The sequence below is a fragment of the Salvelinus fontinalis genome, chromosome 29, assembly GCF_029448725.1.
Source record: "Salvelinus fontinalis isolate EN_2023a chromosome 29, ASM2944872v1, whole genome shotgun sequence".
Classification (NCBI taxonomy): domain Eukaryota; kingdom Metazoa; phylum Chordata; class Actinopteri; order Salmoniformes; family Salmonidae; genus Salvelinus; species Salvelinus fontinalis.
In genome coordinates, this window is record NC_074693.1 from 34,786,672 (window position 1) to 34,814,306 (window position 27,635).

Below are 27,635 nucleotides of genomic sequence, written 5' to 3' on the forward strand. Positions count from 1 at the left end.
CCACTAGGCTACCTGCCGCCCCAAATAAAGAAGAAACGTTTGAGTGGACTGAGGGAGAGGAAGAAAAACACAAAGTATGTAAACTGCTATTACATCGTGCTGACATGACTAAATGTCAGCACAGTACCTTTCGCGTTGGAGTTTATATTGTAAGCTCATAGAAAGGCTAAGACTATGCGTTCTCACCATATCCCAGATGAAGTTGGCCGTCCAGTAGAGCAGGGGCTGCACGCCGCTGATGAACTGCATGTGCTTGGCCTTGCTCACTCTCTCCTGGATGAGGAAGACTACGAAGCTGGCTGGGACGAAGGACATGGCGAAGATCACGCAGATGGACACCAGCACGTCCACTGAGGTGGTCATCCTACAGAGGAGGGGGGGTTAGGTGGTCCGTGGACACAGAAAGATGAGTATATTATGTTTGGCACACTTTTTCAAACTCCACCTTCTACTAGCGTATTTACATAAACTAGGTAAATGACTTCAGTGATGTCATTGTTCCAAGAGGCCCGTGGGTACTTACAGTGCCACCTGGGACAGCTGCTCCTTGGTGAGGTTGAGCGGGTGGTTGAAGGCGCGGATGCCAAACTTGCTGGGGTCCTGGCCAGGGGGCAGGTTGGCGCGCAGGATGCCATTGTTCATCACGTTGAGAAAGGCTCCCATGCTGTGCCACCCCTTGTTGTTGAACCAAATCTTGACATTGTTCTTGGTGTCCAGACCATTGATGAAGCTAGACAAGCTCGCCAGGAATCGGTCCGCGGCAGCACCCTGAAGACAAAGAATGGTTTAGATTGGTTTAGATTGGTGGCAGTGATGTTGTGTTCAGTGGCAGAAACCGAGGTTCTATGAATGTGGGAATGAATGAATGAATGAATGAATGAATGGAAGTCTCACCTTCTCCAATTCAAAAATCTTCCTCACTCGAGCGATAGCGTCATCAACCTCGCCAGCTAGGGGGAGGACCTGAGTGCTCCTGGCGCCCAATGAGAAGCCACCGTACCTAAATTCATTCACAAAGATCTTGTTGTTCAAACTGTGAAAAGATAAAATGAAGCATTATTATTGAATGTCAATTTAGGCTGGACATGTTTACAAAAAGACTTGTACAACTCAATTATTGTGCATGCTATGTCATAACGCTGTTATAAGAGAGATAAAAGACATGAAATATATGAAAGTTATACCTTTTCCCAATGATCTCTGCATAGGTCTTTACCAGGTAGTCAGAGATGTTTCTCCCAGTCAGGTTTTGCAGGGTGTCTGTCTCGCTGATCTTCATCTGGGGTGGTGGCAGTCCTCCGGCTCCAGTAGGACACTCAGGGAGCATTTTTTTGCGGCCGTCACAGCTGCAGGCACATGTGGGAGACGGCTCCTCCATGGTCCAGTTGCCTGTGCGGAACAGTTCCAGAAGGCTCTCCGGAACCTCCGGTATGGTCCAGTCCTCATCACCCATCGTACAGTGAGAGTCACTGAGAGAGAGGGAGAGAGAGATTGAGAGTCCTTATCTCCAAAAGAACATTGAAAATATGTCCCTATCCGTCATCTTTATTTCCTTAAAGACAGGAGAAATGGTGCGAATGGAAACTAACAAATAGCTATTTTATGAAACCCTGACATATTGAGACTCACGTTATAGGCTGTCCTTCCATGCAACGCGTTCCAAACCCAGGGCCTTCGGTGAGGGCACTTAATAACCGCTGTGTGTTGGCATCTTCAGGGGCGTCATCACTGATGAAGAGGGACTGTTCTTCGTACATCCACGGCTGCAGCTCCAGACTGGGGTATTTTCCAAAGGGCGGGACGATTAAACTGAAGACCAGGGCGACGCAAACGAACACCGCAGGGAGCACAATCTGAGCAAAGAAACCTTTTCTGGAGCGTTGAGCATACAGGAACCTCTTCCATATCAAGGCAACAAACTGCTGCCTCGTCAGACTCCAGCCTTTCACCTGGTAGGAGCCTTTACCGTCCGAGCCGTTCAGGAAGTCTGTCTCTCTGGATTCTGGGTATGCGTCCGAGTCGTTATGGTCATTGTTGTCGTCGTCTGTCTGGGGTCTAAGGCAGCTCTGGTGGTCTCCACCAAAGGCATTTCCTCCACCAAAAGCATGATGTATGCGACGTCTGGGCATGGGGAGGGTACCGTCAGAGGGGAGTTCAGTGTCTACTCCATTGTCCTCTGCCACTTTCAGGAAAATCTACAAGGGCGAGATATATAAAAAAGGAATCAAACACACTATACCCCATAGGCTCACAGCCAGGGTTGCCATGTTCTCGATTTTCCTGACATTTTGTGCTACTTTGAAAACTATGTTGTGGGTATAACATGTATTGGTTGTGGGTGGCGGGTTTTTGGGCTATTTCTAAAATGTTAAGCCCTTTCAGGAAAAGCACACTATGTAAATCCAACACATGATCTTTTAATAATTTTGTACTCCCTGACGAAGGCCATGCAGGAGAAACGCGTCGGTTTAAAAAAAACGTTGTTTCTATTGATCATGCCATACTAATAAAGGCATTTTAATTAATTATATGAAGAGTGCCTTGGTCCTCCTTTCTTTTTGATGACCAACACATGATCTATTCAACAATCAATTCCAGTACCTCTTCCAGGGTGGTGTCGGAGACGCCGTAGCTGGAGATGCCTAGGTCGGGGAGACGGTCGTCCATGTCCTTGAAGAGCTCCACGAAGGCGCCGTCCTTGGCTGCGCCATAGGGCAGTATGTAAGTGAGCTCGTGGCCCAGGTCTTCCACCATACGGGCGGCTGGAACATGCTTGAAGATCAGGCTGGAGATCAGGGAGACGTCGGGGGGCACGAAGGCACTTTCACAGATGGATGCAGCCTGGGCAGTTTCTATGGGTTGCACAAAGGTTGAGTGTCATAAACACAAGGTCATTCATATGACAACATACCATGCTGTATTGCAATGGCCTATTTCCTTTGCCATAGGATTATGACGATGATGTGTCAAATGCTTACCGATGGTGGCCGCTTCGCTCTCGTGTTCGCTGCCAAGGCCTGCGTCAGAGCTGCTCTCAGAGGGGCAATCTTCCTCCTTCTTAGTGAAGGAGACGGTGCTGGAGGAATTGTGGAAGGAGCTGAGGGAAGGTTCTGGGCCCTTCTTGACCAGGGTCAGATAGTAGCCTGTACCTAGCTGGTTCTTCAGGAAGAGGGAGGAGCCCACGCAGCAAAGCTTGCCATGGGAGATTATGGCGATGCGGTCGCCCAATATGTCCGCCTCATCCATGTGGTGGGTGGAGAGGATGATGGTACGACCTAGAGAGGAGCAGGGAAACAGTCAGTTACCACACAGAACTCCCCAACAGCTAAATGGTTTCATTTCTTCAGACGTTTCTTAAGCATAGATGATAAAAATAGGTAAAGATTGAGTGGTTACCTTGACGATAATGGAGCAGGAGGTCCCAGATGCCCCGGCGGGCGTAGGGGTCGACCCCAGCGGTGGGCTCGTCCAGAATCACAACCTTTGACCCCCCGACGAAGGCCAGAGCCACAGAGAGCTTCCTCTGCATCCCTCCAGACAGTGTGCTGGTCTTGGAAGTGCGTTTGTGCGGCAGGCCAATGTCTATCAGGATCTGTTCGATCTCAGACTTCACCTGTTCCTCAGATAGACCCTTCAGACGAGCGTAAAACCAGATGTGCTCCTCGACAGTCAGCCTGGTCAAAGCCCAAAAACACCACACAAAAACTACTCATAAGAAAACAATGTAACTATTTACTTAAATGCTTTTGGTCATTTAGAATTAACTCTCTGTAACAACTGGTGGTTAATATGATAGATTGGGAACACTTACATGCTGAAGAGAACGTTGTGCTGTGGACAAACACCCAGACTCTGTCGAATAGCGCTCAGCTCCGATCGGATGTCTTTGCCCATGATGTAAGCAGTGCCAGAGGTAGGGGGAAACAGTCCCGTTAGAATCGACCTGAATCAGACAAAGGTGCAAATATTAGATTACTCCATTAAAATTGTATCAACTTAACATTCAACTCAATTGTGGGCTTTTGTGTGGGCTTTTGTTCACAGATGGAACTACTTGTGCGTTATTGCATTTACATGGTGGTGGTTTTCCCTGCTCCGTTGTGGCCCAAGAAAGAAGTGATCTGTCCCTCGTAGAAGCCCAGAGTCAGCCCGTCCACAGCCAGCTTCTTCCCGTGCGGGTACACCTTGACTAGGTTCTCTATGAAGACGCCAGGTTTAAGGTGGGCTGGCTCTTCCTCTATACAGACAGCTGGAGACACAACACAATGTCCATCAAATGGGGTACAATGCCCATCCCGTTTTCCTTTCCTTGAAAACACACATAACTACTCAAATGAATTCGCTCTCACAACCGCATCACATTTTGTGCCGGATCTATATCGCCACCTTGTGGATACTCAGTTGCTCTGCATCAACGTTAAATCTGGGTTTTACCTTCACAGTTCCTTCTCTTGTTCTGACTGAAGTCAGTCTTCCTGTTGTCTCCTTCTCCAAACCAGTAGGACTTGGTGAAGAGGAAGTACCAGGGCCTGGGAATACCATATTGACCTGAAGGAGACCACAATAAACACATACATTTAGACAACGCCGACAACAAAACAATGCAACACAAAACAAAACAATACAATGGAAATGGCCTCAACATAAGCCCATCAAAATGGGACCCAAACAAATCCATTATGGTGGAACCGTTCAGTTCACGAACACCTACCGGGGAAGACGGACTCGATGTACCAGGTCATCACCATGTAGAGGAAGGAGTCAAAGTACATCATGATGATGGCGGTGGTCAGGCTGAAGTTGTCCTCCTCCATGGGGCTGTTGAACAGGTTGCTCCATTGGATGCCGATGCCCTGCTCTTCAAACAGGGCAAAGTACTCACAGCCAAAGCCAAAGGCCACCGGGGACAGCAGGCTCTGTAGAGAGAGAGAGAGAGAGAAAGAGAGAGAGAGAGAGAGAGAGGGGTTTAACATCACATGCAACACCAATGCCAATAAGATGCTGAGCCTGAAGCCCAAAAAGTCAGTGATGTGCCAAAAGAAGAAAAAAGCTTCCCTATTTGTAGTGACACTGTAGTTAATGACAGCGGCTCCTCTCATAAAATGTACCGTGGACAACCACCAACTCAAAAACTCGACTAGATATAAAAACATGACTCACAGCGACTATTTTTGCCCCAAAGCCCACGTAGTCCTGCCAGGCCACACAGAGGACGTAGGGCAGGTAGAGGGTGAAATAGATGATACCCCCACAGGCCGCCGCCAGGTTGGCACGGGCAAACATGGTGCTGATGAGGAAGCACTGCATGATGGTTACCACGGCGAAGGAACCCAGGAACAGGAAGATGACACCGGGGTCACTGTAGGGCAGCAGGTTCCCCATCTGATAGTAGGAGAGCGAGAAGAGGATGCTCAATGGTTAGTTCATAGTTGGGATGAGCGTGATACAATTATCGCGAGAGAAATTTCACTGTCTGATCGAGTCAAGGCTCACGTCAACATGAAATATCGATAAAGTCTATTATCACTGAAACATTGCAATACTGATATCAGTGAAATAGCGCAATACAAAACATTGTCTTCATGCTAAATCCTGGTACGCAGCACCTTGAGCAGCACCACCAGCAGACTGGCGGAGATGAGCAGGGGGATGAGGCTGCTGATGAACCAGCTGAACCACAGGATGCCGTTGTCCAATCCCATGATCCTCATGGTCTCCTTGAGCCTCGCCTCCTTCTCGTAAACCACACTCTTGATGATGATGGCCACAGAGTACATCCAGGCCAGGGTCATGAAGAGGGGCATGGAGCGACTCATCACCCGCAGGAAGCTGGTCAAAGGAGGAAATGGAAGCCATTTTGAAGCCTTGCAGTTAAGCTTGTGGTATGCTGCCGTTCAAGACATATTCCAGGTCTAAAGGCGGTGGATAAGGTCAAATCCTGCTCGGTGTGACTCACATGTCGTCCACGTAGCAGGGGTAGGGCATCTGTTGGATGTAGACTCCCGTCTTCTCCTTGGCGCCAGTCACTACCGTGATGATGCTGTGTTCGATGATGTCCTGGAGGTAAGAGAAGCCGCCCCAGATGTAGCGCAGGTCCTCAAAGGGGTCGGCACGAGGACCGGGGTCCCAATATCTGTAAGGAGAGAGCAAAAGCAATGTTCACATAAAATTATTATTTTACCAACAAAACAAAAAAAGGTTGAAAGTGACCCCTCTCCACAACAAACAAAGTAAATTTTTAAAATGGACCCAATGGCACAGACATAAAACACTGTCCAATACATCTAGTAGGTAGATTGGGAAGCTTTGAATCAACATTACCCGTCTTTGATCTTGTTGGTGCGCTCCACATTATCAATGTCCATGCGGATCTTGTAGTTGACAATGGCCGGCAGTTCAGAGCTGTTGGCCTCAATGTCGGGAAACACGATCCCCGCCCAGAACTTCCTGTCGTCCAGGAGTGCCATGGATTTGTTGACCATCCTTTCCTCGTTGGCCACGGGCTCCATCTTATCCAGGTTTACACACTGTAAACAAACGAACACATCCGTTAAAGGCCTATCCTCATCTAGTCTTGGCCAAGACTATTGAGTGTGCTGTTTTCCATTGAAGCAGATCCATTCACATGCTGAAAGGAGGGATGGGGAAGCTTTAAATGGAGAGTTCGTCAAGTTCATAGCTAGCTGGTCCAACTGTGTTTTTATTTGTAATTTCCCTTTATACAGAGGAAGAGGTTGGGACAAAGACAAAATGGCTGCCACTGACTACTGTTTCCTCAGAGAGGGCTATGGCTGGAATGAAAACCTTCAGAACCAAAGCTCTGGTCCAGTTTCACTTGATGCAGAAGTATGCATTGCAGAAGGTGCTGAATAGTGATTTCACCAGAAAGGGATTTTTTTTTCTGCGACTGAGAAAGTGACTAAGAGATACAGACAGACAAAGACGATACAGACAACGACGGAGACAAATGGACAGACATACAGGCGAAGAAAGACAGTCACTGACCTCCATGAAGCGGGATATGCTCATGATGGCCTGGTCCGTCTCGTTGAAGACCTCCCTCCAGGTGAAGGCGGTGCCGTGGGGACGTGTGTCCTCTGAATGTTTGGTCAGGAAGTTGGAGACATCCTCCACGGTCCACTCTGTGCCCGCCAGTTGGGAGGTGAAGAACCTGGCGGTGCCATTGTTCTTCAGTAGGGTCTGGGAGAGAGGGAGGAAGAGCAGGAAAGTAGCTGTGAGTAGCTGAGGACTTTTTGGCACTGTCCCGCATCCCTCCACAAGATGCCAGTGTTGACCCTCTGAAAGGGCTGCTCACCACCACGTTACTTTATAATCATGTATTTTCTTGTTTTGCTATGTTACTGTGTCATGTCCTGGGTGTGTCTCTGAGTTACTATGTACTGATGCCATTCCAAACTAATTTCAATGGTACCCTACAAGGGTAACATAGAGTGCCTTCAGAAAGTATTCACACCCCTTGACTTTTTCCACATTTTGTTGTGTTACAGCCTGAATTTAAAATATATTACATTGAGATTTTGTGTCACTGGCCTACACACAATACCCCATAATGTCAAAGTGGAAATGCAAAAAGCTGAAATGTCTTGAGTCAATAAGTATTCAACCCCATTGTTATGGCAAACCTAAATAAGTTCAGGAGTCAAAATGTACCAAACAAATCACATAATAAGTTGCATGGTCTCACTTTGTGTCCAAATATTGTGTTTAACGTGATTTTTAAATGATTGCCTCATCTCTGTACCCCACACATACAATTATCTGTAAGGTTCCTCAGTCGAGCAGTGAATTTCAAACACAGATTCAACCACAAAGACCAGGGAGGTTTATCAATGCCTCGCAAAGGGCGCCTATTGGTAACTGGGTAAACATTTAAAAAAGCAGACATTTTAATATCCCTTTGAGCATGGTGAACCGGTACAGAGTCAATGTGCGGGGGCACCGGTTAGTTGGGGTAATTGAGGTAATATGTACATGTAGGTAGAGTTATTAAAGTCACTATGCATAGATAATAACAAAGTAGCAGCAATGTAAAAGTGGTGGTGGGGGGGGGGAATGCAATTAGTTTGGGTAGTCATTTGATTAGATGTTCAGGAGTCTTATTGCTTGGGGGTAGAAGCTGTTTAGAAGCCTCTTGGACCTAGACTTGGCGCTCCGGTACTGCTTGCTGTGCGGTAGCAGAGAGAACAGTCTATGACTAGGGTGGCTGAAGTCTTTGACAATTTTTAGGACCTTCCTCAGACAACGCCTGGTATAGAGGTCCTGGATGGCAGGAAGCTTGACCCCATGCCAAATTTTTTCAATCTCCTGAGGGGGAATAGGTTTTTGTCGTGTCCTCTTGATGACTGTCTTGGTGTGCTTGGACCATGTTAGTTTGTTGGTGATGTGAACGCCAAGGAACTTGAAGCTCTCAACCTGCTCCACTACAGCCCCGTCGATGAGAATGGGGGCGTGCTCGGTCCTTGAGTATACCAAACATTAGGAACACCCCCCCCCCCCCTTTTGCCCTCAGAACAGCCTCAATTTGTCTGGGGGTTTTCGCTCCTCCTTTGTACTTGATTGATGAATTAAGGTCATTATTTAGTAAAAAAAAACTCCCCTCACCTGGTTGTCTAGGTCTTAAGCCCTCCATGGAATGAGCCCTCCATGGAATGAGTTTGACACCCCTGGTCTTGCCTATTCACCCTCTGAATGGCACACATGCACAATCCATGTTTCAATTGTCTCAAGGCTTAAAAATCCTTCTTTAACCTGTCTCCTCCCCTTCATCTACACTGATTGAAGTGGATTTAACAAGTGACATCAATCAGTAAGGGATCATAGCTTTTACCTGGTCAGTCTATGTCATGGAAAGAGCAGGTGTTCCTAAAGTTTTGTACACTAAGTGTAAGTGTGATGTTGGCTGTAGTAGAGACAACAGATAAGTCAGACATACCCTTACTAGGTCCATCTGTTCGCTACTCTCCATGAAGGTCCAGGCCTTGGGCCTCACCTCCTCCCACATACCCCCCAGCTCTCTGAGGACCCCCAGCTCCTGGAACGTTTTGTTCACCTGCGGAAGAGGGCGAGAGTGGGTACAGTTAGTGTTCTGCTTAAGACAAGCTGAAGTAAAACTACTACTTAACACCGAAATGAACTCTGGATGAAGTGCAGCAATGTGCTGTAGCTAAGTTGTATAATATTACTGATACCCACCTCGTGGATGATCTTCTGTGTGGCGGGAGTGGCAGGGGTATACAGGATCTTGCCCATGAGCAGAGGCTTCAGGGCCTGCCAGATCATCCTGGATACGGGGCTGGACTCCATGTTCCTCATCATTGCATTGCAGTATGGAGCTGCAGGAGTCACAGAAGGAACAATGACGTCCAGTCTAGAGCAGGATGTCACAACAATCCTCAAAACAGTTTTGGCAATCAGGGAATAGATAACCACGAAGAAGAAGTTGCTTACTGGATGCGTTGTCGTAGGCAGAGATAGGTTCCTCCCCGTCGGTTGTGTTGTGGTTGCCGAACAGGGCCTTGTAGTTGCTGTCCTCGTACCAGTTGAGGGACTTGATCTTTAGTCCGCCGCCCTCGGGGTGGCCACAGACGATGCGCGACACGGCCTGGTACATGTGGCTGGGGGAGGACGTGGCGTTCTCAGTGAGGAAGATGATCTCGTTACGCAGGTCGCTCCAACTCTTCATGCTGGCCAGCTAATTTGGACACAAGGGGTTGTGATGTTAGCAAATGGGGTCAGGGGGTCATCTTGTAGGATGCAGGTGGGACTGTGACCTGGATTTGGAGCAGTTCATTGTGATTCGAGACCAGCTTGTTGACATGGATACATATTGTTATGAGGCAACTTGTCAATGTGATGGAATTACTGTATGTGGACAGATGGATACTTTAGGCTTCACATTCTACCTATGAACTCAACACAGCCATGCAAAAACCATCATAAATCACACCCCCTTGTCTATTAATGCTTAATTGATCTATTATGCTATTGGCTACCTTGGTTCTTAGTTCGGCTTACCAGAGCATTTTACAACAACTTCATTTTGCTGCCTTGCATTTCTGGTCACAATTTGATTTTGATACCGGATTATAAAAAGGGAGAGACTCTGAGAAGACTAGGAGCATTGAAAACACAACAACAGATCTCACAAGAAGCCTGAAAAGCGTGTGTGCTAACTGTCCTAATTCCCCGTAATGCTCAACACCTTGTAACAACATTAACACAATACAGTACTAACAAATGTACACTCTTACGTCTGCACAGAAAAGCTAGAATCTTTTGTGGCAGATTTGCCATTCTACGTTTGCCCTCTTCTCTCTCACTCTCTATTTCTATCCTTATTTTTCTCTCTCTCTAACGCTGATATCCTCACCCAGCATGAGGAAACAAGGAAAGTCAGGATTAAGAGAACCAAATAAGTGCTTGAGGGAAAAGACGACTCGGTCATTCATCACTGAGGCAGAGGAGGAGAGAGGTGATACCGACTGGCGACTCTCCCAGAGTCTAGTTGACAATGTGGTTACATACATGCCAGTCAGGCCCTTCCATCTCCTCCCCTTACCTCCTCTCCGTACAGATGGACCTGACTCAGCCTGGCCACATCAGCAAGAAGGCAGTCACATGCTTCCAATTTAGCCCGGGCAACGCGCACGCACCGGGAATGGTGTGTGTGTGTGTGTGTGTGTGTGTGTGTGTGTGTGTGTGTGTGTGTGTGTGTGAGAGTGTGTGTGTGTGTGAGAGTGTGTGTGTGTGTGTGTGTACGCGAGAGATGCGGGGGAAACAGCTGTACACACTGAACTCTCCCACAAACAGTCATAACCATATGACAGCAGCTCTGGACCCCTCTAGAGGTGTCTGTAGGGGGTTGGTTAAGGTAGGAGGGGCCATACCCCAACATAACCCCAGGGTAATGTGCATAACCAGGACAAGTCATTGTGTCTCAGAGTTTCTTGACATCTTCAGATACATTGTTGGGCTTAGCAGGGAACAAAGAACAACAACGTTTGTGTTTACAGAGTGCTGGAGTTGTTTTAGAAACTCTTAAGTGTAATTGCCCTAAAGACTGTACACCATACATAGCTTATGACATGGGTATGCAACTGCAACATACAGATGTAGGGTCTTAATTTGATCACTCTTTTTGTTGTTGGGAATTTTCATGCACAGCAGGAAATGCTAACTTGTACTGTATTTGAGTTTTAAAAAGGCGTATATAGTTTGTAATTTACACTTAGAAATGTCTGACTTGATTTGCCCTCACAAAAAATGTATCAGCCCCTACTAAAATGTCCATTCATTATAATCCACCTAATAATTGACATTTCCTGTAGCTGCAGGATTATGTTCCTGCTGTAGCAACCTGGCTCAGAATATGATCCCACATCTGTATTGGTTTGCGAACATAAGAATCAAGGTATACTTATAGGGGTATTTCTTATTGATTTGATTGATTGATTTAAGTAAATGTTATTATTGTAAGTAAAGGGTAATTCCACGATAACAGAATGATGCTGCGACTGAACATTTTACAAAAACATATTTACATGAAGAACAGCGCAGATGCCAAGTTTGGTAACAGAATGGCGGTTTGTGCTGTTTGTGCCGTCATTCTGTTACCAAACTTGGCATCTGCACTGTTCTTCAAGCAAATGTGTTTTTGTGAAATTCTCGGTGGAAATGATTAAAAGTCGTCATTGTGCATAGAGTCGTATGGTTCATTTAACTTTGCAATCATTGCTTTTGTTTGGCATACATTTTAAAGCGACACAAATCTGAGTCTTAGCATCACTCTGTTACTGTGGAATTGCCCCAAAGTATTCAACAGAGCACTGATTGGTTGAGAAAACACAGCCAACATACTTGGGTAAGGTCGAGCGAGTCTTAAAACCTCCTGGTGGTTGTCATAGGGGCATGCATTCACCTCGTAGTGTAAATCAGTCAACTTGAGTCAATTTTCCTTTGGGTAAATGCTGACCAGCCCGCTAACTTGTTTAGAAAGCCTTCCTCTTTGTTCAGCTGTTCCCAGTCATCTATCTCCCAAGGAAAAAAAGGAGCTTTTCTATCTGGACTCAGAGACACTGGATACCTATACAGTTACTGCCAAGTCACTTACAAGGGCCTTTTTCTACCGCTGTGGAGGAGAGTAGAACTGACAAAGCAAGAAAATAGCGAGAACACATAGCAAGAATAGAGTTATTCTCCTGTTCAAACTGAAACACAGAAATGTGTCAGACCTACAAGTACTTGACTTCATAGAAATAGGTGTAGTGCCTCCATCCCATTCTGTTGATCTTTTCACATGAGAAAACTGTGATTATCATCACATTAGAACATTGATAAACAGTTGTCCTCGACATTTAGCTGTGGCTCAAACGTCTAGGGGACAATTCCAAACAAATCTAAACAAATTGGGTCAGAAGGTTATCAGGCAACAAACAGGAGGGAGTTGAAGGGGGCAGAAAAACATGACATACAGTTTTAGTCCAGCCTCTACTTCCTTATGCTGTGGAGCTTCAAAGAAGACCAGATGGAAGAAGTACAGTAAGGGGAAATGAGGTCGGGGAGGGGGGCTCTTGGCGGCCATCTTGTAATGATGGGATAAAGAAACTCCATTGATGTTTTCATCCTATACATCTAAGGTTCTGTCTGTGGCCCTGCCAAGAGTAACCTGCTTCGCTGCTGACCCAAGGTAGGGGAGCTCATTATGGTCGACATAAAACAAAACATGGACAAAATACCAGGAAATGCACTTGGCTACGAGGGGGCTTATTCTGTGGGTCTCCGTCTGGTGACACATCGAACAACTGATAATGCTTCTAAATGACGAGGTTAACCTCAATAACCGTAATGACCAAATGTAAGACCATAGCCATTTTCAATGCATGAGAGAGCCTGCTAGGAAATGAGGCAGCAGTGGCAGAAAACTTTCTAGTTGTCAGAAATGTGTTTAGTGTATTGAAGAGAGTGATGCCCACCTCAATGGCCAGGGACCCCAGGCTCTCCAGAAGGTTGTCTGTAGCCTCAGCCACTTGCTGGACAGCTTCAGGGTCAGCCCTCACATCTTTCTGTAGGGGGGAAGGAGCGAAGAAGTGTCAATTCACACACACATACAGTCGAAAAGACGAACAGCGACAGTCTGTCGGTTACAAAACACCCCCACAGTCCCACACCACAGCTCCCTAACACATATTTTCACAGGAAGACCCTTTCAATAAGGGTTATACAGTATGCAGTCATTTTCCCAAACAAACTTGTTGTGTGCTATTGAATCTCCCTGCAACACTGAATGGACATCGGAACAAGAAACTTAACAGCAACGTTTTGAACTGCTCTTGGAAACCCCGTGAACTGTTTTGATTTAATAGCACCCTGCAAGTCTTGTCGTCTTGTTTACCATGTCTTGTTCCCTAAAGGCTACAAAAACAGTAACCATAAGAAGGACACAAACACACTGTTTGTTATCATTTGAATAGGGAAACTGACCGCTGTGGCATGTCAAAATGGGGACAGGCATCACATAATAACACGTTGCCATAGACTCTTCCATGTTGATCATTGTGGGCAGTCATACTGTATCTGAATGATAAGGTGATACAATCCTAAGCACTTTGATATATAACAAATCACACTTCTCTGACTGATTTCCTGGAACCTTGTTCAAAAGCTGTCAACATTACGCAAGATGCCCTTGACCATGCAATTTCTGACCGTTGGAATTCAATTAATTACTCTCTGTGCAAAATTACCATATTGCAAGGATGTTAATGATATATTTCCCGGGCACAGGTGCTAAGGTATCTAATTAAAAGTTACCTTTGTAAACTATGACTCAGAGAGAAGTGATACTCGTGAATGACTAACGTTTAAAGATTTTTTTGACGGCAGTTCGTTTTCAAACGTATCTCCAGAGTTGGGTGGACAGGGACAAGCAACAACATGCCTCCACCCACGCTTACCCCCTTCTTTCTGAGCCTCTGATTTTCCCCGGGCCCCTAAGCTTTGTTTGGTTCTCGGCACTGTGCACGTCAGTGAATTAGGTCACCTGGCTCTGGTCTTCAGTGGAGAAAAACAACCATGGGAGGGGGGCTTTTTGGTGGGACAGTATTTTGTGTATCTGTTGTGATGAGAATTGATCCTCGCCACTATATCAACTAGCTACGAGGGAGGGGTAAGGTCCCCTTTCCAAAGTCCCTAAAGGTGTCAGCATGCTTCAGTTCGGCCGGCGCCCTTAAACGATATTTTATGCATTTTTTTTTTTTTTGCAATCCCCTCCCTCTCAGAGAACGTTTCTGATTTGCTGATAAAATCAGTTCAACTCATTTGGGCCGTCCCCGCCTTGCTGGGTGGCCTCTGTTGGTTTCACAGCTCCTCTAGAAGCAGCAGATTTTTAGAAGGGGCCATAAAACAACTAGAGTTCTGATCAATAGGGTCTGCCCAAAGCCACGTTAATTAACCCCAGACAAATGTCAACGTAACCCATGGCTATACGACCCTGTGGCCAGGTGGCAACAGAGCTCTAAATTAAAAATGTTTATTGGTAGCACCGGAGCACAACACAACATTTAGGAGCATCAGAAAAGCTTTTTTTTTTCATTGATTGAGATCAGGTCTATATTGGGCCCATATGAATTCTAGCTACTTTTTAAGCACATGCTGAGCACTTGAAACTATTAACTCTGGAAAGATTTTGTTTAAAAGGCAAACATTTTGAAACAAATACCTGTCACTGAAATGACAAAGTAATTTGTTGAATATTATATTTCTACCTTTTGTAAAAGCCCTGTTTTCCTATTGAGAAGCACTACGTTGAAAAACTGTTGCATTGTCTCTTCAAGAACATCAAGAGATCAGTCATTCAGTCCTTTATTACAGTGGTCACAAACTTTTTCTGGGTCAAAATGCAGGTCGAGATCTACTGCACATATTTGTTTTTAACATGACTTAGAAAACATAAGCCTATGCAACATTAACCTATTAAAAACAGGTTTCTGCAGTAGGCTATAGGTTATAGTAGGCTATAGTTGTCACGTTCCTGACCTATTTCTGTTAGTTTGTTGTATGTGTTAGTTGGTCAGGACGTGAGTTTGGGTGGGCATTCTATGTTGTCTGTTTCTATGTTGGTTTAGGGTTGCCTGGTATGGCTCTTAATTAGAGGCAGGTGTTTGGCGTTCCTCTAATTGAGAGTCATATTTAGGTAGGTTGTTTCACTGTGTTCGTGGTGGGTGATTGTCTCCTGTGTCAGTGTTTGTCGCACCATACGGGACTGTTCGGTTTGTTTTGTACATCGTCATTTTGTGTAGTCTATTTTTTCCCTGTTCGTGCGTTCTTCGTGTTGAATGTAAGTTCGTCGTCCAGGTCTGTCTACTCCGTTTGTTATTTTGTTAATCATCCAAGTGTATTTCGTTTCGTGTTTTTTCCGTCTTGTTTATTAAAATTATGTATTCACAACCCGCTGCGCCTTGGTTCCATCACTACTCCTCCTTTTCGGTTGAAGAGGAGGAGGACCACCGTTACAATAGTAGACTATAGGCCCAATACATTATCATCACATATTGGCTATGCTTGAATTACCCTGCCAACGTTATTGTTCTCAGACCATTTAAAAATGAAGGTATGATCACACCGGTAATAGATCAGTTGTTGTATTACTTGTGACTGAGGCACAGCTGAGTGATCAAACATTGAAATAATGATTTTTATTTTATTGGACTAATGGGGCCTGCATCTGATGGTCAGTTTCAGTTTCCCTCAGCTCTGCTGAGACTGACCGTGACCAAAAAGGGGACACGGTTTTCCAGCTGATGGCGAAACTCGATTCTCACCACATTATTTCTGCCTCATCCACAAATTCATGTTGTTACTCTTATGACAAGAGAAAGTGAAATATTCCTTGATAGTCAAATAGACACAAGCCGCTAATACTAATAATGTAGGCCTTTCGAAACACTTTGATATTCATTGCAGCTACAGTGTTGGCTGAAGCACATTTTATGGCTTCTTCATGTAATTATACAACAGGTGGGTCTAATCTTGAATGCTGATTTGTTAAAACCGCATCCCAGCCGGTGTCTATTCCACATAAAAATGTAAACATGAACTCACTCCTAAAAACAGCTTTGCTGTATTTGTTGACAGTCTCTCTCGTCATGGTTTTAAAGTTTTGAAATATCACAGTATTAACTTTGCTGTGCGCTCGATTGGCCAGCCGTAGGCCAATAGGTGCACTTGATTTGCTCTACGTGTCCGCGGAGTATTGCGCTCGACTCGGAGGCAGCGGGACAGAAAAATGTAATCATAACTACAATTATTCTGGGTGATTTTATTTGTAGTCGCACTGGTGCTCCCATATTAAAATTTCAGGTTGCTCAGCAAAATATTTCGGAGCATATGCGACCTTTGAGCCCTGGGTGGCAATAACCTAAAAAATATGTGGAAAACCTCTGACAGGAGGAACATCTCTTATGTGGTGTGTATAGTTCGTAATGGGATCTTCTGACATTTCTATGCTAAAACTGACCATCTGACTGTAGATCAGTGTCTCAGGCTAACTTCTACCTCAAATCAAATCAAATTGTATTGGTTGCATACACATATTTAGCAGATGTTATTGCGGGTGCAGCAAAATGCTTGTGTTCCTAACTCCAACAGTGCAGTAATATCTAACAATACACAACAATCTAAAAAGTAAAAGAATGGAATGAAGAAATAGGCCTAGAGCCCATTTGTGCTTACCCGTATTGGTTTGAGGAAGTCCAGGTTGTTGAGGAAGTGGCTTTCTGCTTGGTTGAGCCAGGAGCCTGGGGACCGGCAGAGGATCTCCTGGACCAGACTGGACACCTCGCTGTCTGCGATGGTCACAAAGTCCTCCACACTGGTGCCGTTGCTTTTGCACATGTCCCTCAGGTGAACACCGAAGCCTTTGACCAGCACCTGGAGAGGGAAGGGGAAAAGGGTCGATGGGTAATGTAGCAATGACTAAAGACAGGCAGAGAACAGTATTTCTCAACCCTCCAAAGTTGCACATTTTTCATTCATCTAAGCAGATGTGCTCGTGCAGGGTTCTAACAAAAACGTGAAACACGTAATCTTGGGGTACTGAAAGAACAGAATTGAGAAACACACATGGGATAAGGCCGTGTGACTTTGGAGTTGCATGCATGTTGTTATCTCGGGGATGGATACCACGGCGCAATATTAGAACCTGAATTGTTTACATACTGTATCTAGATTCCCATTGCTTCATGTTGCTGCTGGATTGTGTGTGTAATGTGAGGGCATTGTCACGATCAAATTGTTGTCATCCATTTAGCTGAAGAATAAGGCCTAGTTGAGATTATTTCCACATAGGCCTACAGCGGGAAATCATAACAGGAGACCTTGAACCTTTACAATATCTTTAACGGGGGGGGGGGGGAGAAAGAGAATAGGAAAAACCAGATGGCGGTTTCTAAAAATGTGAATGAAAACAAATATATCTTCATGTTTTTGAGGAGAGAACAAGGACAGTGGAAGAGGATGTCTGAGTAAAAGCTCTCCAGTGGTGGAGGTTATAGTACTAGCCCTTTGGTGTATTCCCTGTTTCATCACATTCAAACACCGCAGTAGACCATTAGACATCTCTACCCTCTCTCTGCCCTCTCTCTAAAGGGTTATGTCCCTAAAATAAAAGGGCCACAGACTTAATTAACTCACAGGTGCTCCATCAAATCTAACCCAGAAACGCTACTGACCTGTTCTATATCTGCTACTGGGAATGGGAATGTTCAACAAGTACTACACTGCTTCTAATAGTGTCCATGATCGACTGAACTGACCGTAGTAATAGGCCTATGCCTCATAGAACTTTAGGAGGGTGGCGTTTTTACCTTTTCCAAGTTCACGTTGGCCTCAATGATCTGGTGCACGGCGTGTTCCGAGAAGGAGGCGTTTCGCAGAAGGAAAGTGGACAGGGTCTCATTGTCGTGGAGGAAATCCTTCAGCTTGAATCCTGTGGGAAATAAACACAGCAACGTGTTCCAACTAGCTGTCTCCTACACCCTGACATTACTAGGAATGTGTGTGTGTGCTTGGATGGAATGATCTATTGTAGTAGGCCTATTTAGCAAGTTTGGGATGTTCCTTCTGCCAAATCATGCTATTTTCCTTAGTTGTGGGTACTGTATTAGCTTTCAACCTCATTCAAACTTTTGTTTTGCCCAATTGTCATGGAGCTGCATGTGATTGGTTGCTAGTTACTCAGGTGACCAACCCTACAAAACGATTGCCGGATTATTTGGATAAGCTTTCTTTTTGTATTTTAAAGTTCAAATTACAGGACAGTAAGTTATACCTCCTCAGACCACACACACACATCTAAACAAACAACTATGCTGTGGCTCCAGACGCACAAACAAAAGCAGGTGAATACTTAACCCCCCTTCCCCATAAAGGTAGCTTCATGAATAGCTTTTCAGAGGCTGGAGAGGAGTTTCTCTATGCAAATACTGACAATAACACAGGACAATTCTGTACATGTCCAAAAACGGCCAACACTGAAGTAGACTGGGGTCCATGAGAGGTAAATAGCAATACACACATTTGCTGCCTGGTAACATCTTCTGATTGCTGTTGATAATTTCAATGAGGTGCCTTAAACATTTAATTAATTTAGCAGACGCTCTTATCCAGAACTACTTCAAATGTGTGCATTCAGCTAGGTGAGACAACAACACATCATAATCGTATCAAGTACATTTTCCCTCAACAATGGCATCCCTCAACAACATCAACACCAAACACCTTGCAGACTGAGCCCATTGCCAGATTACATCAATTTCCATAACTCATTGTGTGTGAACTGAAATAATCAACCGTTGACAAAGACCTGTGGAGAATGAGGAGACACATCCACAGAAGGCTGCTGAGGGGAGGACGGTTCATAATAATGGCTGGATCGGAGCGAATGGCATCAAACACCTGGAAACCATGTGTTTGATGTATTTGATACCATTCTACTTATTCTGCTCCAGCCATTACCACGAGCCCATCCTCCCCAGTTAAGTTGCCACCAACCTCCTGTGCACACATCACACTTTCAACCACAGTGACGACATTCACACAAAAAAAACGTCTGCAAATCGTCTAACTCAAATCAAAGTTCATTTGTCATGTGGACAGGATACAACAGGTGTAAACAGTACAGTGAAATGCTTATTTGCAAGCTCGTCCTTAACTTAAAAAAATATATATATATATTTCACCTTTATTTAACCAGGTAGGCCAGTTGAGAATAAGTTCTCATTTACAACTGCGACCTGGCCAAGATAAAGCAAAGCAGTGCGACAAAAACAGCAACACAGAGTTACACATAAACAGACATACAGTCAAAAAACACAATAGAAAAATCTATGTACAGTATGTGCAAATGTAGACGAGTAGGGAGGTAAGGCAATAAATAGGCCATAGAGGCAAAATAATTACAATTTAGCATTAACACTGGAGTGATAGATGTGCAGATGATGATGTGCAAGTAGAGATACTGGGGTGCAAAAGACCAAGAGGATAAATAACAATATGGGGATGAGGTAGTTGGGTGTGCCATTTACAGATTGGCTGTGTAAAGGTACAGTGATCGGTAAGCTGCTCTGACAACTGATGCTTAAGGTTAGAGAGGGAGATATAAGACTCCAGCTTCACTGATTTTTGCAATTCGTTCCAGTTATTGGCAGCAGAGAACTGGAAGGAAAGACGGCCAAAGGAAGTGTTGGCTTTGGGGATGACCAGTGAAATGTACCTGCTAGAGAGCGTGCTACGGGTGGGTGTTGCTACGGTGACCAGTGAGCTGAGATAAGGCGGGGCTTTACCTAGCAAAGACTTATAGATGACCTGGAGCCAGTGGGTTTGGCGACAAATATGTAGTGAGGGCCAGCCAAAGAGAGCATACAGGTCGCAGTGGTGGGTAGTATATGGGGCTTTGGTGACAAAACGGATGGCACTGTGATAGACTACATTCAGTTTACTGAGTAGAGTGTTGGAGGCTATTTTGTAAATGACATCTCCGAAGTCAAGGATCGGTAGGATAGTCAGTTTTACGAGGGTATGTTTGGCAGCATGAGTGAAGGAGGCTTTGTTGCGAAATAAGATACCGATTCTAGATTTAATTTTGGATTGGAGATGCTTAATGTGAGTCTGGAAGGAGAGTTTACAGTCTAACCATACACCTAGGTATTTGTAGTTGTCCAAATATTCTAAGTCAGAACTGTCTAGAGTAGTGATGCTAGTCGGGTGGGTGCGGGCGGCAATCGGTTGAAGAGCATGCACCTCTAGATAAGAGCGTCTGCTAAATTACCAAATGTAAATGTTAAAATGAACACTTGCAAAGCATGCTGGGTATTATTCTAATCAGCTCCACCCCAAACAAGACCAAATTTGGTCGGACTGAACCAATCATAGACGTCTATGTTTCACAGTACATAGAGCACAGAAGAGTGCAATAGAGAGCTATGCCGTACAGTAAAGTACTTTAGTAGAGTAAAGTACAGTATAGGTAAGGTACAGTAAAGTACAATATAGAACATTAAACTGTACTCTACTATGCTGTGCTCCACTATACTGTAATCTGGTGTACTATACTTTAAATTTTCTTTACTATACTTAACTGTTCTATGCTGTCCAAAATTGGATCTGAACCAATCATAGACGTCTATGTTTGGGCCAAATCAAGTCCGGTCCGGACCAAATCTGAACCAATCATAGACGTCTTTTTTTGGGCCAAATCAAGTCCGGTTCCGGACCAGACCAAAACTGAACCAAATATAGACGTCCATGATGGGTTCAGATTTGGTCTGGATGGACATTGAAATCAAGGCCAGGGCTGACGGACCAAATGCCAACGTCTTTACAACGTCTGTGCTCACAGGGGTCAGTACCAGTACCATATCAATGTGTAGGGATACTGCCCCCCCCCCCCCCCTCTCCTTGGCTCCTTCCCTAAACTCCTGGGCCCTTTCTAAGAACAAACACTGGAAGTGGGTTCTGATGGCAGTGGGGGGTCGGGGGAACAAAAGGCCAGGAGGTGGCAGATTCCTGAAACATTAACCCCCCTCCCTGGCTGGATGGACGTTTGAAGACAGACGAGGTGAGTGGGTGGGAGGTCAAATAAGGTCTCTGAAAATCTGGGGCCTTTTCAAAAGCTGACAGACTTGTTTAACTGTCTAAAACATGCACCCCTGTAAATAATTAGAAACAAATGTCAAAAGGAGTTACAAATGAGCAAAAAAAAAATCCAACAAACCATGAAAAATGCTTTAGAATTTTGCGATAGGTCAATTGAATCAATGTTCCTCCACTGGTCACAGTCCACCCCCATCCCCCATGACACCTTTCAGTTAATCTACTCTGACAAATCCTTCAGTCTATTGTATTGGGACATTCACAGGCTTTTGTGAATTCCTGTTGAATGCCTGTGAAAGCCTCTCTGGAGGTAAGCCATTGTAGCCAAGGGCTTGGTTTTTACAGGACTGTCTGACAAAACATTGGTGGCCCTAGGTCTAGTTCATGATCCTTACGGCGTCCGCATGCTTCCCAGCCGAAACAGTTCAGAAGAGTTCATGCATATATTATGATGACATTTTGCGATGTTTTCATTCGTTTTTGGACTTCGGTGAGGATTTTTTCAGCTGCTGGGGCACATGACACTTTTCTAGAGGCAAGCCAGTGTTCGAAGCCAAAGTCTACACCCCTTCGTCTGTGATTGGTCAACAGTAGGGATTCTTAAATAATGTCTTTGTTGTCCTTCAACGAGAGATGACTCGTTTTCATGCAAATTTTTTCATTGAGAAATACTGCACCAAACATCTTAGTTAGATGTAAAAGTGCGTGACTTAGATCTCCTCGATGTGCAGAGGAACGAGGTAATTGAGGTAGATATGTACATAGAAATAGAAATAAAGTGACAGATGGTAAACAGTAGCAGCAGCGTACGTGATGAGTCAAAAAAGTTAGTGCAAAAAGGGTCAATGCATATAGTCTGGGAAGTTTTTTGGTTAACTATTTAACTAACTATTTAGCAGTCTTATTGCTTGGGGGTAGAAGCTGTTCAGGGTCCTGTTGATTCCAGAATTGGTGCATCGGTACCACTTGCCGTTGCGACAGCAGAGAGAACAGTCTATTACTTGGGTGCCTGGAGTCTTTTTTTAGGGCCTTCCTCTGACAACGCCTGGTATAGAGGTCCTGGATGGCACGGAGCTTGGCCCCAGTGATGTACTGGCCCGTAAGTACTACCCTCTGCAGCGGTCGGATGCCAAGCAGTTGCTATACCAAGTGATGATGTAGCCTGTCAAGATGCTCTCAATGGTGCAGCTGCAGAACTTTTTGAGGATCTGAGGGCCCATGCCAAATCTTTTCAGCCTCCGGAGGGAGAAGAGGCGTTGTCGTGCCCTCTTCACGACTGTGTTGGTGTGTTTGGACCATGATAAATCCATCGTGATGTGGACACAGAATTTCTTGAAGCTCTCGACCTGCTCCACTACAGCCATGTTGATGTGAAAGGGGGCATTCTCGGCCCTCCTGTTCCTGTAGTCCACGTCTTCCTGACGTTGAGAGAGAGGTTGTTGTCCTGGCACCACACTGCCAGGTCTCTGACCTCCCAGTAGGCAGCTTCGTCATCATCAGTGATCAGGCCTACCGCCGTCGTGTCATTGGCAAACATAATGATGGTGTTGGAGTCGTGTGTGGCCACGCAGTCATGGGTGAACAGGGAGTACAGGAGGGGACTTAGCATGCCCCCGTATTAAGGGTCAGCATGGCGTGTGTTGTTACCTACCCTCATCACCTGGTTAGGAAGTCCAGGATCCAGTTGCAGATCCTGGACATACGCTCGTTGAGTGCAGTCTTAATGCCAGCATCGGTTTGTGCTGTTAAATAGAAAGCTACGAAAAATATTGATGAAAATTGTATGGTTTACAGCTTATCATGAGGTATTCTAAGTCAGGTGAGCAGAACCTCGGGACTTCCTTAATACTAGAGATTGCGCACCCGCTGTTATTAACAAAGAGACACATCACCACCCTTGAGCTTATCCAACGCTGCCGATGCATAGAAAACACAGCTAAAATATTATCCATGTTTCCGAAAACATAGGATATTAAAGTTCTTCAGGTCCTGTTGATAGGATAGTCTCGAACGGAGTTTGTTCTCCAGTGATTGTACATTTGCCAATAGAATTTAAAGTAGAGGCGGTTTATTTACTCGCTGCCGTAGTGTCATCTGGGTGCCCGCACGTCGGACACTGTACCACTTTCTCTTCCGAGTATTGGGGATCAGGGCCTGATCCGGGGTGTGCAGTACGTCCTGCGCCGCTGACTCATTCAAGAAGAAACCTTCATCCAAATCGGGGTTAGTGGTCGCTGTTCTGATGTCCAGAAGCTCTTTTCAGTCATAGGAAATTATGGCGGAAACATATTGTACAAGAAAAGTTAAGATCAGCGCAAAGAAACACACAAAATAGCCCGTAAAACGCCCCATATACATTCTAGCGCCATTCTCGTAACACATTTGCAAAAGTCAATGTAAGATTATGCAAACCCACCAAAATATTTATTTGAGTAATTAAGTTGGAGCTAAAAAAAATCTGTGAACTTTCAATAAATTCCCTGGGTTTCCCGAAATCCCGGTTGGAAGACTCCTAGAATCAGGAGAGAATAAGATGGAAATCTGGAATCCTCCAAACCGGGGAATTTATTGAACGTTCCCAGACTTTTTGAACCCTAGTTGGAGACAATCTTATCTACTCTTTTAGATAGATGGCTCCACTATAAATACATTTTACAGTATCAAATTGTATCTACTAAGACGTGGGTCCACAATGGGTCCAAAAATGTATAAGTCTCTGCCAAAAACAAAAGACAGATAAAAGAAACAAACATGACAAGGAAGAATATCAGATTATTTTGGTCCATGTGAAAGCTTCGAGGGCTTTTAAGGGAAGAGCACTGTGCAGTCAACGCTCTGTTCACAAACTCAATGACACCCAGTAAAATCAAAAGAGCTTGAACTCAGCATGAGGGAAGCACACAATACCTGGCAGAACCTTTCAAAGAGTTCATTATGGTCAAGCAGAAGACTTGCTGACATTAAAGTTATTGTGGAATGTGCTATTATTGTGGTCCTTCAGATCTCTGATAACCCATTCAACTATCCTCCGTTCTAACATCTTTATCCCAGTTGGAAAATAAATGTTTACTGTAAAAAATACTAAATAGATTGTAATAATTTTACCCATTCTTTGCTTATATTAGGAAAATGTGGCAGGTTTTCATACAGGGTTGATTAACGGATATCATCAACGTGGATCATCAGGATTATCTTGATCAGACCTGTGACTGTACTAAAGGGCATATCGTCAGTGCCCTGTGACCTCAGGAGCCAGAATGACCGAAATCAACCACCACTGTTGTTTTTGATTTATTTTGATAACATTTCTAAAAACCTGTTTTTGCTTTGTCACTATGGGGTATTATTTTAGAACAGGGCTGGAACGTAACAAAGTGTGGAAAAAGGGAAGGGGTCTGAATACTTTTCGAATGCACTGTGAACTCAGGAGCCAGAATGAACGTAATCAACCACCACTGGTGAAGGGATATTACATCATCCCTGTTCATACTTATATATGGCGGAGCAATAAACCGAGCCGCTATTGGGATGAGTCGCGATTAAAATACCCCCCACGGTCCTATCAAACTCTATTTGCCTCACCTACAAGACAGGTTTATCAATATCATGTTTAGACTAGTAAATAGGTCGGAGACTGAACCAGGAATTGGTTAGCAATATCTAATAAATTAATGGAAGTATGTTAAAACAGTTGGCCACTAGTCATTAGAGAGAGACCTAGCACATATTTCACCTCTATTGCCATCAGCAAAGGCTCAAATCAGATTTCACATCTGTTTGGCTCATTTGAATGTTTTAGTTGTTTGAGGCACCTACACTTATGCCTAATTACACCTCAGCAGAGATTTTTCTACCATCAGCCAAAGTGGATACACAGACACAGCAAATATATCATGCATTACAGTAGTACTGTATTTGCCTTGAGATTGAAGTCTCGTCTGTATGTTGTTATACTACTCCCGTGAAAGGCTTATCCTTTTATAAAGTGCATTACCCAAGCTAATGTAATATAAAGTCACATGGCTAAGAAGGCACAGTCCTATTGAGTATCTCACGCTCTTTACAGGAATCTCACACTACTTACCCCGCATACAGCAAGTAAGGGAGTAGGGAAAATCTGTCCTATCATGAAAGACATATGAGAATACCTTCAAGCCATGTGCCCAAACATCAGCCCACCCCATGGCCTGCCACAACCTGCCAGTGGGGAGAGGCTCTGCCGGCTTTCATCCACCCACGGCCTCTCATATCACGCCACCACTGCCACTCTAAACACAAACTCATCTAAACGCTCATAACGGAATGTAATTATAGAAGAAATCTGTGAAATTTGTGTGAAATTGAAGTGGCATAATCGATCCATCCACAGTCATTCACAGGCACAGGAGGATCACCCAGAAGACAGGTTGGAGCAGGACAAAAGGGGATGGGAGTCCCGCTGTGAGTCAGCACAGTGTAAGGGAATTAGTGTTAACCCTATTTTTTCTGCCCAGAAGTGGGCATAACTCTCGGGGGCCAGATCAACGGGGCGGAGAGTTCAGGGCACGGCAAACAGAAATGCACTACGTAGACCTGGAATGACTCTTGATTCAGCTTCACTACTGTCTATTCTAAGCAGTGAGTTTATGAACGTTTCCCTCAAATGAATTGGCCCCTGGTGTTTCTTGTGAATGTAGTAGTGTGTGTAGTCTCTAATAAGTTGGTTTCATTGACTTCTGAACTATTGCATTGACCCATGGCTTATATAGAGTCTCACAGTGGAGGTGTCCTAATACCCATAAAACCTAGCGGTCAAACAGGGAAATGGTTCCAATCATTTTCCACCATTCACCATTCTTTCAACGATTTTAGAAACACTTAAAATAAGGGCAATGTTTCTTGTCGGCTTATCCTGGCGTGACGTTTTGGTAACCATGTAAATCTCACTCAGACATGGTGACTTTAATCAATATATTAGGCTGTATTTACTCTCCGATTCGAAAATGCTAATTAGCATCAAAGTAGACATCCTCCAAAACTACAAATCCCTGCAAGCTCCTGCTTGTCATCTTCTTTGCTAACAAGCATTGTGTCAATTCTGTGTTCACAGAATTGTCCATTTAAAGAAATGTAGCCAATTTATGAATGACCTAATTGAACAAAAATATAAACGCAACATGTAAAGTGTTGGTCTAAATTGTGCCATTTTGGCTCACAACACAATGCCACAGATGTCTCAAGTTTTGAGGGAGTGTGCAATTGGCGTGCTGACTGCAGGAATGTCCAACAGAGCTGTTGCCAAAGAATTGAATGTTAATTTCTCTACCATAAGCTGCCGCCAAAGTCATTTTAGAGAATTTGGCAGTATATCCAACCAGCCTCACAACCGCAGACCACGTGTAGCCATGCCAGTCCAGGACCTACACATCTGGTTTCTTCACCTGCGGGTTCGTCTCAGGAGGGGTTTCCTCAGGAGTATTTATGTCAGTAATAAAGCCCTTTTTATGGAAAAAACTCATGCTGATTGGCTGGGCCTGGCTCCCTAGTGGGTGGACCTGGCTCCCAAGTGGGTTGGCCTACCCAGTCATGTGAAATCCATAGATTAGGGCCTAACACATCTATTTCAACTGACTGATTTCCTTCTATGAACTGTAACTTGGTAAAATCTTTGAAATTGTTGCATGTTGCATTTATATTTTTGTTCAGTATATGTTTAGAAAACATTAGAAAATGAATGGTGGAGAAACATTTGGAACCATTTCCCTGTTTTATGGGTATTATGACTCATACTATGGCACTCTATGGAGGCGCCTCTTACCTTCGGTGTTGGCCTGTAGGGTCTTCAGGGCCTGGATAAGGTCTTTAAAGCCGTCCAGATTCCGGTCATTCTGACTGTACAGCAGGATTTTCTTGGCATCCGAGAACAAACGAGAGATTCTACAGACATCCACAGTGAAACAGATTAACAGAGAATACAATTGAATTGGTTCAAATCAAGTTATAAATAGGATATTTTCAAGAAACATTTAAGAGACCATTTTCTTTATTTGAATGTTATTAATCTAATGAAACGAGCCAAGTACAAAATAAAGTGTATTAATATTTTCATATCTTATTAAAGGGAGACTATCCGATATAGAGCTGCAGCTTGGGGTGGGACTCACATGGACTCATTGAAGTTGCCCACGACCCCAGGGGACTCTCCAGGAGTGGGGTTGCGGAAGCAGGGGTTGTTGGCGTTGCAGATGATGCCTTGGATCCACGGCAGGGTGCCTGCCGAGGGCATGGCCTTGTTGGGGAAATGACCTGACGGAGACACGGGTAGGGATACTATCAGTAACATCACTGTCAGTTATGTAGTGGTGAAAAAAGTAATGCTTCCTATTTTTTTCAATGTAAAAGGTGGGTAAACTGGTGGGGAAAATAATTTACTCTACTACAACACTGGTCAATGTACAGTACATTCATAAGACACACAGAGAGAGGAC

General features: G+C 44.6%; 1 protein-coding gene across 1 annotated transcript in view; it reads right to left on the minus strand.

Moving 5' to 3' along the window:
- Positions 1-27,635, minus strand: part of LOC129827904 (phospholipid-transporting ATPase ABCA1-like) — a 45,301-nt gene that overhangs the window by 6,270 nt on the left and 11,396 nt on the right. Inside the window, exons 4-28 of the mRNA XM_055889182.1 lie at positions 27,312-27,453; positions 26,966-27,084; positions 17,883-18,004; positions 16,750-16,947; positions 12,993-13,082; positions 9,469-9,712; positions 9,214-9,353; positions 8,954-9,070; positions 7,006-7,200; positions 6,322-6,527; positions 5,957-6,133; positions 5,607-5,829; positions 5,161-5,382; positions 4,712-4,916; positions 4,435-4,548; positions 4,075-4,249; positions 3,812-3,943; positions 3,397-3,674; positions 2,979-3,275; positions 2,602-2,852; positions 1,630-2,195; positions 1,185-1,469; positions 895-1,033; positions 524-768; positions 187-364 (exon numbers count right to left, since the gene is read on the minus strand). Coding sequence (XP_055745157.1) covers positions 187-364; positions 524-768; positions 895-1,033; positions 1,185-1,469; positions 1,630-2,195; positions 2,602-2,852; positions 2,979-3,275; positions 3,397-3,674; positions 3,812-3,943; positions 4,075-4,249; positions 4,435-4,548; positions 4,712-4,916; positions 5,161-5,382; positions 5,607-5,829; positions 5,957-6,133; positions 6,322-6,527; positions 7,006-7,200; positions 8,954-9,070; positions 9,214-9,353; positions 9,469-9,712; positions 12,993-13,082; positions 16,750-16,947; positions 17,883-18,004; positions 26,966-27,084; positions 27,312-27,453 — 5,060 coding nt within the window. The remainder of the gene's footprint in view (positions 1-186; positions 365-523; positions 769-894; positions 1,034-1,184; positions 1,470-1,629; positions 2,196-2,601; positions 2,853-2,978; positions 3,276-3,396; positions 3,675-3,811; positions 3,944-4,074; positions 4,250-4,434; positions 4,549-4,711; positions 4,917-5,160; positions 5,383-5,606; positions 5,830-5,956; positions 6,134-6,321; positions 6,528-7,005; positions 7,201-8,953; positions 9,071-9,213; positions 9,354-9,468; positions 9,713-12,992; positions 13,083-16,749; positions 16,948-17,882; positions 18,005-26,965; positions 27,085-27,311; positions 27,454-27,635) is intronic.